The 16,270-nt window shown below is 35.0% G+C and overlaps 1 protein-coding gene across 9 annotated transcripts in view; it reads left to right on the top strand.

The window, feature by feature from the left end:
• Positions 1 to 16,270, top strand: part of asic1c (acid-sensing (proton-gated) ion channel 1c) — a 92,665-nt gene that overhangs the window by 72,556 nt on the left and 3,839 nt on the right. For 3 of the 9 annotated variants that reach the window (XM_056249293.1, XM_056249296.1, XM_056249291.1), the window contains 11 exons: positions 2,813 to 2,963; positions 3,954 to 4,081; positions 6,546 to 6,696; positions 8,334 to 8,390; positions 8,568 to 8,721; positions 8,822 to 8,913; positions 9,035 to 9,114; positions 9,257 to 9,328; positions 9,797 to 9,894; positions 13,450 to 13,502; positions 13,679 to 13,714. In XM_056249293.1, coding sequence (XP_056105268.1) covers positions 2,813 to 2,963; positions 3,954 to 4,081; positions 6,546 to 6,696; positions 8,334 to 8,390; positions 8,568 to 8,721; positions 8,822 to 8,913; positions 9,035 to 9,114; positions 9,257 to 9,328; positions 9,797 to 9,894; positions 13,450 to 13,502; positions 13,679 to 13,714 — 1,072 coding nt within the window. The remainder of the gene's footprint in view (positions 1 to 2,812; positions 2,964 to 3,953; positions 4,082 to 6,545; positions 6,697 to 8,333; positions 8,391 to 8,567; positions 8,722 to 8,821; positions 8,914 to 9,034; positions 9,115 to 9,256; positions 9,329 to 9,796; positions 9,895 to 13,449; positions 13,503 to 13,678; positions 13,715 to 16,270) is intronic. The other 6 variants (XM_056249292.1, XM_056249295.1, XM_056249298.1 and 3 more) reach the window with 4 other exon arrangements.

Here is a 16,270-nt window from a genome sequence, read left to right as displayed (position 1 = left end):
AGGGTGTTGCTATGCAGTTGCTAAGGGTTTCTGAGTAGTTTAGTGTGTTTGTATGCAACTGCAGTTCTTTTGAACGAAAACGTATAAATGGCTTACTTAAAGTAATCTGTGTAGATTTAACTGGCATAGTTGAACATATTTTAAAGGGATAGTTCACTTAAACGTAAGTCATCATTTACTCGACCTGCTTGTTCTATTGCTTTTTGCCCTTCTTTCCTTTTCTGACCACAAAAGGAGAATTTTTTTTAAAAGTGTCCCGCTCGCGTAGTCCATATAATGGCAGTGAATAGCGACCAAAAACAAACCAAAATTTAATGTAGCCTATTATATAACGAAAATCCTGACCTTGGCCATTGATCTTCTGTGCATGGCTAAGCCTTCGTGAGACTGTTAGTGCCACAGTTCACTCCATCTTCCCCAGAAAAAGCACGCAAGTTGTGAGAAATCAAGATGATTAAAAAAACAAACAAATACAACCTTGAAATCCCAAAAAAGTATCCGTGTATTTTTTTCTCTGAGTTAAATATCTCTGAAACTCCATATGTCTGATGACAGTCGGAATCACTGCTGACAGATGTGAACATCGATAACTTCGTTATGATGAGCACAACGAAGATATATTCACCTCAGAGAAGAAGGTACATGGATTGTATTTCATGTTGCGTTTTTGTTAATCTTGTTTTCTCACAACTCGTGTGCTTTGTCTGGAAGAGACGGAGTGAACTGTGGTCATAGAGTCTCATTAATGTGCAATCGAGCACAGAAGACCAATGCCTAAGGTCAGGATTTTCTTTAAATAATAGGTGTGTTTTTCAGCAAACCCTATCATATACCCCCAGAACACGTTGAATATATGACACGTGTCACATGGGATCATTCTGTGATACTTTTGCATCTTTAAAAAAAAAAAAAAAAGCTTGATGCTTGTCGCTATTCACTGCCATTACATGTGAGTGGGACTTTTTTTTTTCTTCTCATTTTGTGGTCAATAAAAGAAAGACACAATAGAACAATCCAAGCGTGAGTAAATTATGACTTTATTTTAATTTTACACTCTAAACAATGCTGGGTTGTTTTAACCCAAATTTGGGTCAAATATGAACCAACCGAAATGTTGGGTTAAAAATGTAATTTAAAATTTCAACCCAACTTCAACTTTCACTTTCAACTGTAAATTTTTTAATTACATTTTTAACCCAACATTTAAGTTTGTCCATATTTGACCCAAATTTGGGTTGAAACAACCCAGCATTTTTTAGAGTGAAGCGTGAACTACTACTTTAAAAGTGAATCATCTTTCAGTACAACAGATGTTTATCTTTAACTGCACTGTTTGCCCTTAATTTTTCATGCTTTTATCATTCTCATGTTGAAATGCCTCAGAACCCACATGGATGAAACGGGCGAAATGTAGCTTTACCTTTTTGTTTCAGTATTTTGTGCTGTCGAGGTCTAGCTTGTTTCCCGCGTGTGTGAGACAGTCCTTGTTGAAGCTCTAGAGCTGAACGATCTACCGCTCATTAGTGTCACAGCGGGGTCATGAAACCATGACTGAACTCATCTGTGTGACCAGTGTCTCTCGCTTCATCACTGTCGAAACACTGCCAAGACCATCATATTTCAGCAGCTATTATCTGCAAAGGGATGAAGCCTGTTCTTTCAAAATGCTGTCAGTTAATTGGATTTCCTTTCAGTGAAAGTGGCGACATCAACCCTTTTTCTTTTTGCTTTGAATGTGTGAGGGGTTGCAGTCAGCATATCATATAATTGATTCGATTGCATTATATATACTATCTAGCCTGGGAAAACCCAGACAACTTCCGGGAAATTTAGATTTGCTCTGAAAGTTAGTCTGGCAAAGAGCTCATTCAAGCCCATTTCCAATCCGTCGAAATCGAGGCACCAATCAGAAACGTTGGGGCGGGCTTTACATGATGACGACAGCGCTGGGATTTTGAAGCAGATTTTGTAGCCTACATTACAGAGATGGATGCCGCCGTCGAACATCACTCGTTCGAATCAGCCATCGCGTCTGTTTTAAGCGATTTGAACGTTTCCTTTCTGTTAAAAACCGAGCAAAGAACAACACTCGGAGATGTTTCTCCGCCGCTCTGCATACGTCATCTCCTTCATCGCTCTGATTGGGTTTAGGTCTATCCGCGACGTCCGTTGGTGACGCCCCTCTGGAATTGATTTGTCTACGACGCTTTGCCAGACCATAACTCAGTTACGGTTACAACTGAGAATGGTCTGGTTTTAACCAGGCTAGCGTTCAATCGTTACTACCGTTCAAAAATGAGATATTTTTTTGTTTGTTTTTGACAGAAGCCTCTTCTGCTCCAATATTGTATGTATTTTAATCAAAAGTACAGTAAAAAACAGTAGCATAATATTGTGAAATATTATTACAATTTAAAAGAACAGCTGTCTATTTGAATATATTGTAAAATGTAATTTATTCCTGTGATCAAAGCTGGATTTTCAGCATCATTACTCCAGTCTTCAGTGTCACATGATCCTTCAGAAATTAGTCTAATATGATGATTTGATGCTCAAGAAACATTCCTTATTATCAGTGTTGAAAACAGTTGTGCTGCTTCATATTTTTGTGGAAATCGTGACACATTTTTTGATTTGATGAACCCCATTTATTTGTGCATTTTCTTTCTGAATTAAAGTATTGATTAAAACAACGCACTGCCCCCAAACTTTTAAACGGTAGTGTGTCTGTATATACATTTACATAAAACTATATTTCATATATTATACTATTGTTCTTTTGTGTGTGTTTTTTTATACTGTCCTCCCACAGATTTACACCAGATACGGGAAATGTTACACGTTCAACTCTGGTCTAGATGGAAACCCGTTGTTGACGACTTTAAAAGGCGGAACGGGGAATGGGCTGGAAATCATGCTGGATATTCAACAGGATGAGTACTTGCCAGTTTGGGGTGACACGGGTAAGCAATATATTAGACATAAAAGACGTCAGTGATGTGTTTTGCATAATTTATGTAAATGCAAATCACAGTGCCTCTTCAATAATTGTATCGATTCAAAAGTTTCAGACAGAAAGTTACATAGATGATGCTTTAAAGTGCCCCTATTATGCTATATTGAAGGTTCCTAATTTTGATTTAATGGTTTTGTTACAGGAATTGCTGATGACAGTTCAGAATCGGCTCTTTATTTTGGAAGCCAATAACTTTATTTGTCATGCACAAACAGCTATATTACTCACTGCATAAAAGGAAATATTGGAAAAAGCATAATAAGGGCACTTTTAATGAAACCTTACGACAGTATGTATCACTCTGGGGTTGAAATGCTGCCATATTTTATATAATATAAGTTCCTTGGTAGAGTTATGTTCCAACTATGTCCAAAAATTATATTTAAAAAAGACAAGATATGGGTTGTACATCATATCGGAAGGAATTGCACATTAGCATAATTTACCCATAAGTGTGCGCACCAAAATGATTTAACTTGTGGTAGAACGTTTAGATGCTGAGATAATAAGGTTAGGACTCCCTCTTGGTGTGTTTTTTAGAGTACACCTGTCCCATTACTGCCTCATTCATTTTCTGTGGCATGCTGTAATTTCTCACCATAATCATGCACGGAAAATAAATACAAAACCAAAAGAGTTACGAATATCAAAGTGCAGTTTAATCTGCTGTAGATGACATGCGGTCAGTGCTCAGAATTGATGCACTTGCATGCTAGTGAAGATTATGTATTTATAATCTATTAATCTTGGTAATTTCAATGGCTCTAGAGGAGACTTTATATCCAGAGGCAATATGGAAGCAGTAAAGAAACATGTATTGGCATTCTGGATAATGTAATTATAAAGTTCATTATAAAGTCATTATATTTTTTGCCTCGAGGCAGTAGACGTCAAATCTCCCGCTCTGTAAATAATCTTGCTTAATGTCTCCTCACAGACGAAACCTCATACGAAGCCGGCATCAAAGTTCAGATCCACAGCCAGGATGAGCCGCCCTTCATAGATCAGCTGGGATTTGGTGTGGCCCCTGGTTTTCAAACTTTTGTGTCTTGTCAGCAGCAACTGGTACCTAATGCTCAACGTATTGCATTTATCACATGTCCTCATATCAGCTGACCTATCCATCCACACCAACATCTCTTTAAACCTGGAGAAAACCAGACTCTTGTGTCCAGAATCAAGTCAGGTTTTACATACACTACAGTTAGAACGTTATGTTTTTTTTTTTTTTAAAGAAATTAATACTTTAATTGCCATTCTTTTGAAATTTATGTTAAAGAATCCTGACAAAAAATCGAAGTGATTTTTCATTTTAGAATGATTTCTGAAGGATCATGTGACACTGAAGACTGGTGTAATGATGCTGAAAAGTCAGCTTTTGCATAACCAGAAATAAATTATATTTATAAATATATTTAAATAGAAAACAGTTATTTTAAGTTATAATTATATTTCACAATATACTGTTTTTACTTTATTTTTGATCAAATAAATGCAGCCTTGGTGAGCAGAAGAGGCTTACCGACCCCAAACCTTTGATCGGTAGAGAGCCTTGTACCAACCCGACCAGTACTCTTACTTATCAAGATTCTGAAGGACATTTTTAAGTATTACTGGACATTATGATCTTACTATTTGCTACAATTTATCTAGCAAACTAAGAGTAATGTGACAGTAGAGATCTAGTGGGAAATAATAATGACATGTTTTAAGAAATAAAATCATTTGTTTTATAATATTAAACAAATATTTATAAACAGTTTTAAATGTCTACTTCATTTTCTACTTCCTCTTCCCTTTTAACATCAAAGCTCTCTGAATAGGGAGTGCACTAGATAGTGAAGTACACTAGATAGGGAGTACACTAGATAGGGAGTACACTAGATAGGGAGTACACTAGATAGGGAGTACACTAGATAGGGAATACACTAGATAGGGAATACACTAGATAGGGAGTACACTAGATGGTGAAGTACACTAGATAGGGAGTACACTAGATGGTCCACTAGATAGGGAGTGCACTAGGTAGTGTAGTACACTAGATAGTGAAGTACACTAGATAGGGAGTACACTAGATAGGGAGTGGAATAATAATTAATCTTTTTTTAACAGAAATAAATTATATTCATAAATATATTCAAGTAAAAAACAGTTATTTTAAGCTATTATAATATTTTTAAGTATTACTGGACATTATGATCTTACTATTTGCTACAATTTATCTAGCAAACTAAGAGTAATGTGACAGTAGAGATCTAGTGGGAAATAATAATGACATGTTTTAAGAAATAAAATCATTTGTTTTATTTTGTTTCAATACAATTTAAACAAATATTTATAAACCGTTTTAAATGTCTGTTAATTTGTGCATTTAAAATCGATACATTTTTAAGTGTCACTCCTAGTCCTCCATAGTGTTATTGTTATTGAGTTGAGTGTTTATTTGTATATGCGCTGAGGTCACGTGACTCCTCAGGAGTATCGGACTCAGTTTCTAAGCAGAACTAATTGGCAGGAGGTCAAGAAAAGCTCTCGTTTACAGCCTTCAGTGGATCAAAGGCAGAAGCAGCTCTCGCTGCCAAGATCAATATGTCTTCATTCATCGACCCTTAGCAATAGATCAATTAGCTGAAATAATCAAGTGCTAAAGGCTACCGCACGCTTCTAATCTTGCTTTCAATTTCATGACCTACATTTTCTACTTCCTCTTCCTTTTTAACATCAAAGCTCTCTGAATCCATCATAAACGCATGTATTATGTGATGCTTCAAAAAGTGACTTCATTTAATGGGAGGATTATCTTCTCTACTGGTGCCATTAGATATGCAAAATGATATAAAATCCAATTATATTTTTTATCCGATTCTTATTAAAAGGCTCTTAAATTTAATCAGAAGTGCATAATATGCAATGGTCAAATGTTACTGGTGAACTTGCACCCTGGACCAGATTACCCTTTTAAAAATGTATTTGCATATTGATTATGGTCATTAGAGAGCTGGTTGTAACTGAAGAGTGTAATCACTTTCTAATGAGGCTTTTCTCTTTTCAATTGATTGTGAGAAGCTCTCGACTCAATTCTGATTCGCAGTCGCTGCAGGTTTCGGTCATGTTACTGTGCAATTGAACAATTTATAAAAAAAAATTTTTTAAAGTAGATAAAGTGTTTTTATCTACAAAAACGAATTAAAAAATGTATAAATATATATATATTTTTAAAAACATCCATTCCTATAAAGCTTGTTTGAGCTAGCAACAGCAGGTCAGTTCGTATATCTCTGGTTTTCTTCAGGTTTTACCTAACACTGATTTCCAGCATGTTTCTTTCTGTGGAATATTGCATTCATAACCCCCATGCTTTTCTACAGTGTGAAAAGTGTCTGATTGCACTGTGGGTTTTATTATATTCCGCTGATGTCCTCTGCTGTTAGTCCTTTGATTGCTGCGCTCTTTGGCTCGGTTTAGTGTGTTATGATTTGTTATTGAACAGCTTTATCCTTCCAGTAATGAATAAAGGTTTCTGCCGTAGCTCCAGTATCTCCCTCCGCCGTGGGGCGACTGCAGGTCCACCCCGATGGACTCTGAATACTTCTCCACCTACAGCATCACAGCCTGTCGCATCGACTGCGAGACCCGCTACCTGCTGGAAAACTGCAACTGCAGAATGGTGCACATGCCAGGTGCGGACACAACAGACCTGAACTTTACTGCTCTCAGCATTTCAACGCAAATCCACTGTAGAATTAAAAGCAAGAAGATTCACCATATCTTCATATTTTGAATGTATTACACGCAAAAGTAGCACATTTTTATTTCAGTGCCCATATTAAGAGGTTTTTTAAAAAAAATTCTTTGATAGATCTTTATATGCATTTTCTTAAATTTTTAATTCATTTTAATATTTTATTATTTTGTTTATAATAATAAATACACTCCTTGTGCTTGCTTATTCACACCTACAGAATTTTATTCTCAATTTTCAATATTTTATAGATGTAAAATCTTTCCTCACTCTTGCTTATTCACACTTACATAATTTGATTCGTAATTGTACCTAGATTTATTTTATTTTATTTTTTTATTTTTTAACAAATATGACTCCTCATGCTTGCTTTTTCACACCTACCAAGTTTTCATCTTAATTTCACCTAGTTTTGTTTTTATTTTATTTTATTTTTGAACAAATCACTCATGTTTTTATACAATCACTCCTCACACTTACTTATTCACGCCTACAGATTTTTAGTTATCTATTTTATTTTAATTTATTTTATAAATGTAAAATCTTTCCTCACGCTTGCTTTTTCACACCTACAGAATTGTATTCTCAATTGTACCAAGTTTTATTTTTGTATATATATATATTTTTTACTTTATAAAAAAAATCCACTCCATGTTTTTATACAATCACTCCTCATACTTGCTTATTTTTTGTTATTTTATTTAAAAATTGTTTTATTTATAAATGTAAAATCTTGCTTTTTCACACCTACAGAATTGTATTCTCAATTGTACCAAGTTTTATTTTTGTATATATATTTTTTATTTTATAAAAAAAAACCTCCATGTTTTTATACAATCACTCCTCATACTTGCTTATTTTTTGTTATTTTATTTATAAAAAAAATGTTTTATTTATAAATGTAAAATCTTTCCTCACGCTTGATTTTTCACACCTACAGAATTGTATTCTCAATTGTACCAAGTTTTATTTTTGTATATATATATATATTTTTTACTTTATAAAAAAAATCCTCTCCATGTTTTTATACAATCACTCCTCATACTTGCTTATTTTTTGTTATTTTATTTAAAAAAAGTTTTATTTATAAATGTAAAATCTTGCTTTTTCACACCTACAGAATTGTATTCTCAATTGTACCAAGTTTTATTTTTGTATATATATTTTTTATTTTATAAAAAAAACCTCCATGTTTTTATACAATCACTCCTCATACTTGCTTATTTTTTGTTATTTTATTTATAAAAAAAAATGTTTTATTTATAAATGTAAAATCTTTCCTCACGAAAAATCGTTTTTTCACTCCTACAGAATTTTATTCTCAATTGTACCAAGTTTTATTTTTTTATATATATATTTTTTATTTTATAAAAAAAACCTCCATGTTTTTATACAATCACTCCTCATACTTGCTTATTTTTTGTTATTTTATTTATAAAAAAAAAAAGTTTTATTTATAAATGTAAAATCTTTCTCCACGCTTTCTTATTCACACTCACAGAATTTTATTCTCAATTGTACTGTATTTTGTTTTATGTTATTGTATTATTATAAGTGTTGTAATATCTGTCACAGGCACCTCCACCGTCTGCACACCCGAGCAGTACAAAGACTGTGCAGATCCAGCTTTAGGTAAGAGGCTGTGTGCCGTGATGCGCGACTGTATTTCTATCTCTACCTAATAATGTGTAAGACCATGTCAGACTTTTGCAGCTTCTATAGGATGATGCCATTAAAATATGCTTCTGGATTTCTTGTGCTAATGTTCCTTTTTTAATAATAATAACAACAACAACAAATAATTGACAGATTTTCTTGTGGAGAAGGACAACGATTACTGCGTTTGCGAGACGCCATGCAACATGACTCGATACGGTAAAGAGCTGTCCATGGTGAAGATACCCAGCAAAGCTTCTGCAAAATATCTTGCCAAGAAGTTCAACAAAACGGAACAGTACATTGCGTGAGTTTACATTTAAATTAAGTTAGTTACACACTGAGATGTTTGTTATTTACATCCTGGAAGGTTTACCTGTCCTTTTATGTCATTTGTCATTTTACAGGGACAACATATTGGTGCTGGATATCTTTTTTGAGGCTCTGAACTACGAGAAAATTGAACAAAAGAAGGCGTATGAAGTTGCTGGATTACTCGGTAAGTGCGCAAAAATGAGCAAATTCGACACCATTATGAAAAATAACAGCCTTATTACTTGTATTGCCAATCCATGTTGCCTTCTGCTTCAATATTTCATTATATTTTTCTATTCTTCCAGGTGATATTGGTGGTCAGATGGGTCTGTTTATAGGAGCCAGTGTCTTGACTATATTGGAGATATTTGATTATCTGTATGAGGTCCGTTGCATTCCTGCTTGTCTAATTTGTGCTTTTTTCCGTAATGCGCTCAAGATTACAAATAATATTCGGCCCGTTTATAATGAACAGTAATTTGCTGACAACATATGTAAAGAATGTGGCACCATTTTTCATTTTGCAGGTTTTTAAGGACAAAGTGCTGGGATATTTTCTACGCAAGAGACGGCCACATCGGAGCGCTAGTGACAATCTGGTAATTGTGCTTCCTGTGTTGCTCTGAATGTGCGCATGCTGGTTTTGTTCATATTTGTTGTGTTTCTTATTGTTTGGATTTTTCTCTCTAATGCTGCATGCATCTAGTAGCTTTTTGTCTTTGGCTCAAATTCTGGGAAATGATTGATGAAGATGGCCTTTCCACATAAGAGAAAAGACACTGGTTTATGTTTGAATAAGGACAAATATCAAAACCAGAAATGGACAAGTTTTAGAAATGTTTAGTATGTCTATCACCCTTCGCTTGTGACAAACCTTTATATCTGACAAATTAGCAGATGATCTGTGCTTTTTATTAAATCAATTAGGACTTCCTACAGTATTTTATTATTTGATTTTAGCGTTATTATTTTACAGTATATAAAAAGTGCAGTGTAGACAGAGAAGTAAGAGTGAGACTCGTTTTTACGATCTGCTAGTGAAGTCGTGTTCATTTGATTTGTTTAAGGCATTCTGGTTTGAGAGTTTCCACACGACCCTGTCCTGGATTATATCACTGATGAAATCAAGTTTCTGTCCATCACAGGATAATATTTCGTCCAAGAAGTCGGTTTCTTTTTTCCATGTTAAGATCAAAAAAGGTTCACCCAAAAATGTCATCATTTACTCACCCTCATGTCTTTCCAAACCCGTATGACTTTTTTCCTTCCATGGAACAGAAAAGATGATGTTCTGCAGGATTTTCATGTTCTTTTCCATAAAGCGAAAGCATATAATCATCAAACGCTATTAAAAAAGGACAAAAAAATGCACCTAATAGTGCTTCATACTACTACAGTAGTGGCCAAAAGTGATGTCCGGCCTAAGAAAACTGACATCTTCACCTTTAATTCAAATATTATAAAACATTTGATAAAGAGTTTGTAAGTATATTGCATAGTTGTGCTTGGAGTCAATTGCTTTATTTGGGATAATGCAATGAAATAGTGTGGACATCATTTTTGACCAGGCTGTCATACAAAGAAATTATGAACATGCAAAAATGAGAGAAGCAATGAAATATTAATAACTTACTATGCTGTAGTCAATGTATGCTTTTTCCTGTGAGTATAATAATATAGTATAATAATAACCTGCAGCTGTAGTTTGCCTTTTTTACCAAATAATTTTGTCAGATAAATACCTTAACCAAGTTTAGAGTTTGTTCTTCCCTCATATTATAGGGTCATTTAAAACAAATATCCCCTCCGGACATCACTACTGTACAGTGACTTCAGAAGTCGTACAGACTCTTTTTATGGTGCTTTAAATGATGGTGTGACAGCTGTTTTGACTGCATAAAAAGAGCTGTTGAAGAAGTTGAGTAAATGATGACTGAACTGTTCAGTTTATTCAAGAAAACTGCAATATGACAGGGCATTTAAATACCACAACATCAGCGTCATTCACCATTATTGTGCCATATCATACCATAGACAAAACAATCCATCATTTTCCCCTTCCCAGCATGCACCAGGACATAACTGATCAAACATTAAAGGTACACCATGAAACTTTCGGCCCTCTAGCAGTTCAAAAACAAAACTGCATGCATTTTGCGGAAGAACATTGTTGAGGTTGTGCTTCGGCTCTGCGTGACTGTGCGGATGAATATGGATATTCTCCTGCTCATAAAACATTCAGTTTAGATATAAAAGGACCTCAAGCTAGTCAGCTGAAGACGTTAGTATAGCTATACCCATTAATAGACACGCTACTAAATAATACGTAATAAAAAAAAAGAATTCTTTACAAGGACATATGACAGTTTATCTGTTCATCAAAATACCGTACTCACCTGTTGGTTATTAAAAACGCCATCTCTGTGTCGCTTTTACAATATACAGGGTTTTCCTGCATAGACAATTATGAGGCGACTTCTGAAATTTCGTGCCGCCTCCGCCTCTCGACAAAACTCGGACAGACAGTCACGTGCTCATATACACGACTTTTCCCACCGTGACAGTTCTGTCGCGATTCCGGCTTGTGTCCATTCTCTAACCGTGTAGTTTGCCGATAGTGCTGCACGGATCATAATCCGCGGGTCGAGCGGGCAGAGTAATAAAAACATTCCATTCAATCGAGGGTGGATGACAGCTAAATGTAATAAAGACACGGAACTCCCATCATGGTACCTAATGTACGGACGGTAACAAAGTTGCGCTGTTGAGTCTCGCGCAGTTATTTATAACATTAACTATAGTTAAGAAACAATATAGCTGCTATAGGCTACACACGACCAGAGTGCTGTTTTCCTGAATGCCATCACGATTGAAACCGAGATATTAATTTCATAACAGTTCAATAAACAAATAGTTAAAATTAAGTTACTTACATATTTAGACTGTTTTTGTTCTGTTTTAGCAGCGAAAATAGTTCCAAACAACAGAACCATATCGCGTCTCACACCAACACTCATCCATGATTCATTACTGAATCATTCAGCGTTTTGAACTAATTGCTTGATTCAAAGATTCAATTGCCCATTATTAAACCGCCTCATTCTGAATCAATCAGCCGTTTGAACGAATCGTTTACATTAATGACTCAATGACTCGCTCATTAAGACGGCCGCCTGCCGCCTCCTACTGGCGGTTTAGTTTCAAAGTATCATTCTTTTCAACATTCCTTGTATATTCAAAAAATATTCAAAATAATCTAATTTAATACAGTTATAATTTTTCAATGTAAATTATTTAATTTGATTGGTAACAGCCTAGTGTCTTATTATTTTAATTGAATGTATTGATAAAATGTAAGAATTTTAAATGAAATTTAGAGCATACATTAAATAAAATTAGGGGAAAAATGCCCTTTATAAAGGTACAAAAAATTATTCCGATAAGAGTGTTTTCAAAAATGAAACATTGACAATAAGTTTAAAGGGAGTAAAGCCTCTGTTTAGGCTATAAAGAAAATGTAATTTTGCCAAAAGAAGAACTTTTAATTTAAATAAATGTTAATTGTGTGATATGTTACCATATTATCATGCTTAATTGAATAATTGTAATGTGATGATCAGATGCAGATATCTAAATCAAAGAATATGGGTGGTTGGCGGGTGGATTATTATTTATTTTTAACAACAGATTCGAGTGACTCAAAGTGCACCAGATTAATGAATTTATCTTTAAAATGTACAAAAATTTCTCCCCCGGACCCCCCTAGTGTTACAATTTTACCACCTCCGCCTCATTTTGAGCCAGGAAAAACCCTGATATAGTTCTCGCCATCTCCGAAAAGCCAAGCAGTGTTGATTCTGGTTTTATTACGAGCTCTTTTTGCCAGCAAACTCTCCTCTGTTCGGCGTTTCTTTAAAACGGGTGATTCTCCAGAGGTTTAAGCTTTATCTGCTCCATGTCAACCTTTCTCGGTCGTTGTGACACTAACCTCTCCCACTCATACAGCAGATATGCGTCACACTAGATAGGGAGTACACTTGATAGTGCACTAGATAGTGTACACTAGATAGTGAACACTGGAATAGTGAATCAAGGTAAGACAAAACACATTTTGGGAAAAGGATTCATAATATTGACTCTTTATTGTTCATTTTGAACAAAAAAAGTTACATGGTGTACCTTTTAAGATACGCTAACAAGCTCACACCACACTACATGATTAGCAAACTTTTGAGACTTCAGAATTAATGTAGTGAAATTTTGTTTAGTTTTAGTATTCAAAACTTTTACCGCAGTAAATTATGCACATGATTTTTAAGTCGTAGTTCATGGCTAGTGCTTGTTTGGTTTTACATTATTGTTTTGATGTTATTAGAATCCATTAAAATAAAGTGAACGATCCAAAGTTAGTTAGATTAAATGTAAAATGTATATTTTAGAGAAACAACATGTATTTAAACAAATTGAACCATTGCTTTTTCAGCACTGTATTATTTTGTCATAAATCTGGTGAAGGTCAATTCAGTTTCAAACCAAATAAATGTGAAATATTTCAAATATATCTAAAAAAAAATGTATTTAATTAGTAAATGTATTTAAAAAATATTCAAAAAATGAATGAGAAATGTTAAATTTCAGTCTTGCATATAATAAGTTTGAGCTGAATTGGCCTCCGCCTGGGTTTGGTCATCTTCATCTCTTTCCATCATGTTTATTCCAGGATTCCCCCGAGATTTCCACCAGCCCTGGTGTCACGCCTAACCATGTCCCCAGGTAGCGCCGCCATTAATAATATTGCAGAAGCATTTCATTGTGTCCTTCTTTAAAATCCTTGCATTATTCACGCCATTTAGAGTCTTTTCCCTTCGTGACATTGAATGTCAGTAGTTCTAGACATGAACAAATGTCATTGTTACGCTTTCTAAGATCCCTTTTTCAAAACCCTGTAGCTTTCAAGATGGAGATGATGTTTTGCAGAAGTTCAGGTAAAACAACACCTGTAGCTTTCACTTGCTTTTATTTGAGTTTTTTCTTCTTTCTGTTTTCCTCCCAACAGTTCATGTTTTGTTCTCTTTCACCAAAATGATGCCATTTTAAATCAAATAAAATATATATATATATTTATGTGTGTCTTAATTACACTACCATTCAAAAGTTTGGGGTCAGTAAGATTTAATACTTTTAAATGTATTTAATAATAAGTAATATTTTAATCATTTGTATTAAATGAAACAAAAGTGACAGAAATATTTTGTAACATTATAAATGCATTTACTATTTCAAATAAATGCTGTATGTTTGAACTTTTTATTCATCAAAGAATCCTGAAAAAAAAAAAATTCAACATTGATAATAATCAGAAATGTTTATTGAGCAGCAAATCAGCATATTAGAATGATTTCTGAAGGATCATGTGAGACTGAAGATTGCAGTAATGATGTTGAAAACTCAGCTTTGCATCACAGGAATAAATTACATTTTAAAAATATATTCAAATAGAAAAGTTATTTTAAATTGTAATAATATTTCACAATATTACTGTATTTTGATCAAATGAATGCAGCCTTGGTGAGCAGAAGAGAGTTCTTTATAAAACATATAAAGACATTTTACTGACCCCAAACTTTTGAATGGTGGTGTGTAAATGATTAGCGTTTGAGACATGGAAACATTCACACCATCATGTTGCAGATGTGAAACCTCATCAAAACTTTAAGGAAAGGGAAAAAATAGCGACACGGGCCTTTTGTAAACGCGTGAATTATTTTTTAGTTTCTCCAATAATGACAATTCTGTCATTATTTACTCACCTTCATGTCGTTCTTCTTATTTTTCTTTAGAATAATAAGAAAGTATCTGAATCTAGCCCATATTCCTGTCCGGATTCAACATTTTTGCTGGGATTTTTGCATTGTCAAAACAGCGTTGATTTTCACAATGCTTTCATATGACGTAAGAACACTTTGACTAATTAACTAATTGGAGTTAAGAATTGTGAATTTCTCAGGCATCTATAGGGGCTTTTGCACCGGAGGAATGTTTTCATATGGCTGAAGTACCCACTTTTTGGCGCGCTGGCACACAGGAACTGGGAACATTTTAGTAATACGAACGCCTTTTAAATTAAACTAGCTCCCAGAGTAGGGTCATGGTGCGTTCAAGTCCTCCTGGGAAGTTCGTACGTACGAGGTGGGAAGTCGTGTTTACGACGGCAGGCGCGTTCAAGTCACTTTCGTCGGAGTAAGATGGCGGAGTACTTTCTTCTAATTAATTACACAAAAATACAGTAAGGTTCTTAAACTCTTGTTCTAGAAAATGAAGAACAAAGAAATGTGCATCAGATGTACTTTGTTTTTTAATGTTTTTAATTAATTTATGAAGCCACTGCCAACTTTATCGTTACATGTTGCATTGTTATATTATAATGCCATCATATTCTGTGCAAGCAATTAGCTTAACTGCGCTGTAAATAGAAAACCTTGACAATATCACTGCATAATATTTTAGTATTGTATTCCGCCATGTTTCTCAGTGACACGCCCACAACTCGGAAAGATCGGGGCGAGAAAATCCCGAGCTCCCCACTGGTATTTACGACATTGTGGTGGCATTCAAGTGCGTTCAACTCGTAAATACGATACGAGATGACTTGAACCATAGACAGTATAAGAAGTGGACAGAGCCATCTCATTGGAACTCAGTTGAGACAGTTGAAGCCCATTTTTAGGGATTTTTGAGCACTTCCGTTCCTGACGCGCAGACTCAAACCAACTCAAACTAAGCTTGATGACGTGAGCAACCTGTCTGAGAGACGTAAATCTTCTAGTAGCTGTGCGTGAAAATTGCCAACGTTAATCTTGCAGAGACGGGGAACTTGAGCAAAGAGTTCTTTGGCGTGAGTGAGCAGGAGTAAGTATTCTGTTGCTTTTATGGACTCATTATCTATGGGCTTCTCTCTTGATGGGACGTCCCCCCGATTGCCTGCGAGCTTCTTCTCCTGTCTGTACGGTCATTTCTGTACAGCGCGACAGAGAGTCGAGTGGTTATGACGCAATCGTTAGCCTATTTTTACTAAATCTGTTTCTACGGGGCCATAATGTAACATAGAAGGTAATGGAGCCCTTTATACATTGTCGTGTTTCTTTAGAAATAAATAATGGACAAATGGAGTCTTTAAACGCCTGAGATGTAAAGTTATTCGCTGTCAAAGTGACGCCAAAATGAATGGGAGTCAATGGAAATGCTAACGCAAGTGAAGTTCTGCTACAAGATGGCGGCTCCCGGCCGGCTTCAACTTCCGGTCGATGGATTACCCCCTTGACTTGAACGCACCATAAGTGTACGTTGATCGGCCGAACGCGTGCCATACGAAACTCCGGCACCTGGCATGTTTTAAGAGTCGTGTAAACACACAGCTTACATATACTTACTCCACAAACATGGAAAACAGCGATAGATGGACAGATGCCGAAGTCCAGCATTTTTTAACTTTACAACTACAGAGTTGTTGACATTGTTAAATCCCGCGCTTAAATGACTTC

The sequence above is a fragment of the Rhinichthys klamathensis genome, unplaced genomic scaffold (genome assembly GCF_029890125.1).
Source record: "Rhinichthys klamathensis goyatoka isolate OS25496 unplaced genomic scaffold, OSU_Roscu_1.1 h1tg000059l_1, whole genome shotgun sequence".
NCBI classification, from domain to species: domain Eukaryota; kingdom Metazoa; phylum Chordata; class Actinopteri; order Cypriniformes; family Leuciscidae; genus Rhinichthys; species Rhinichthys klamathensis.
This window is presented reverse-complemented; position numbering and strand designations above follow the sequence as displayed.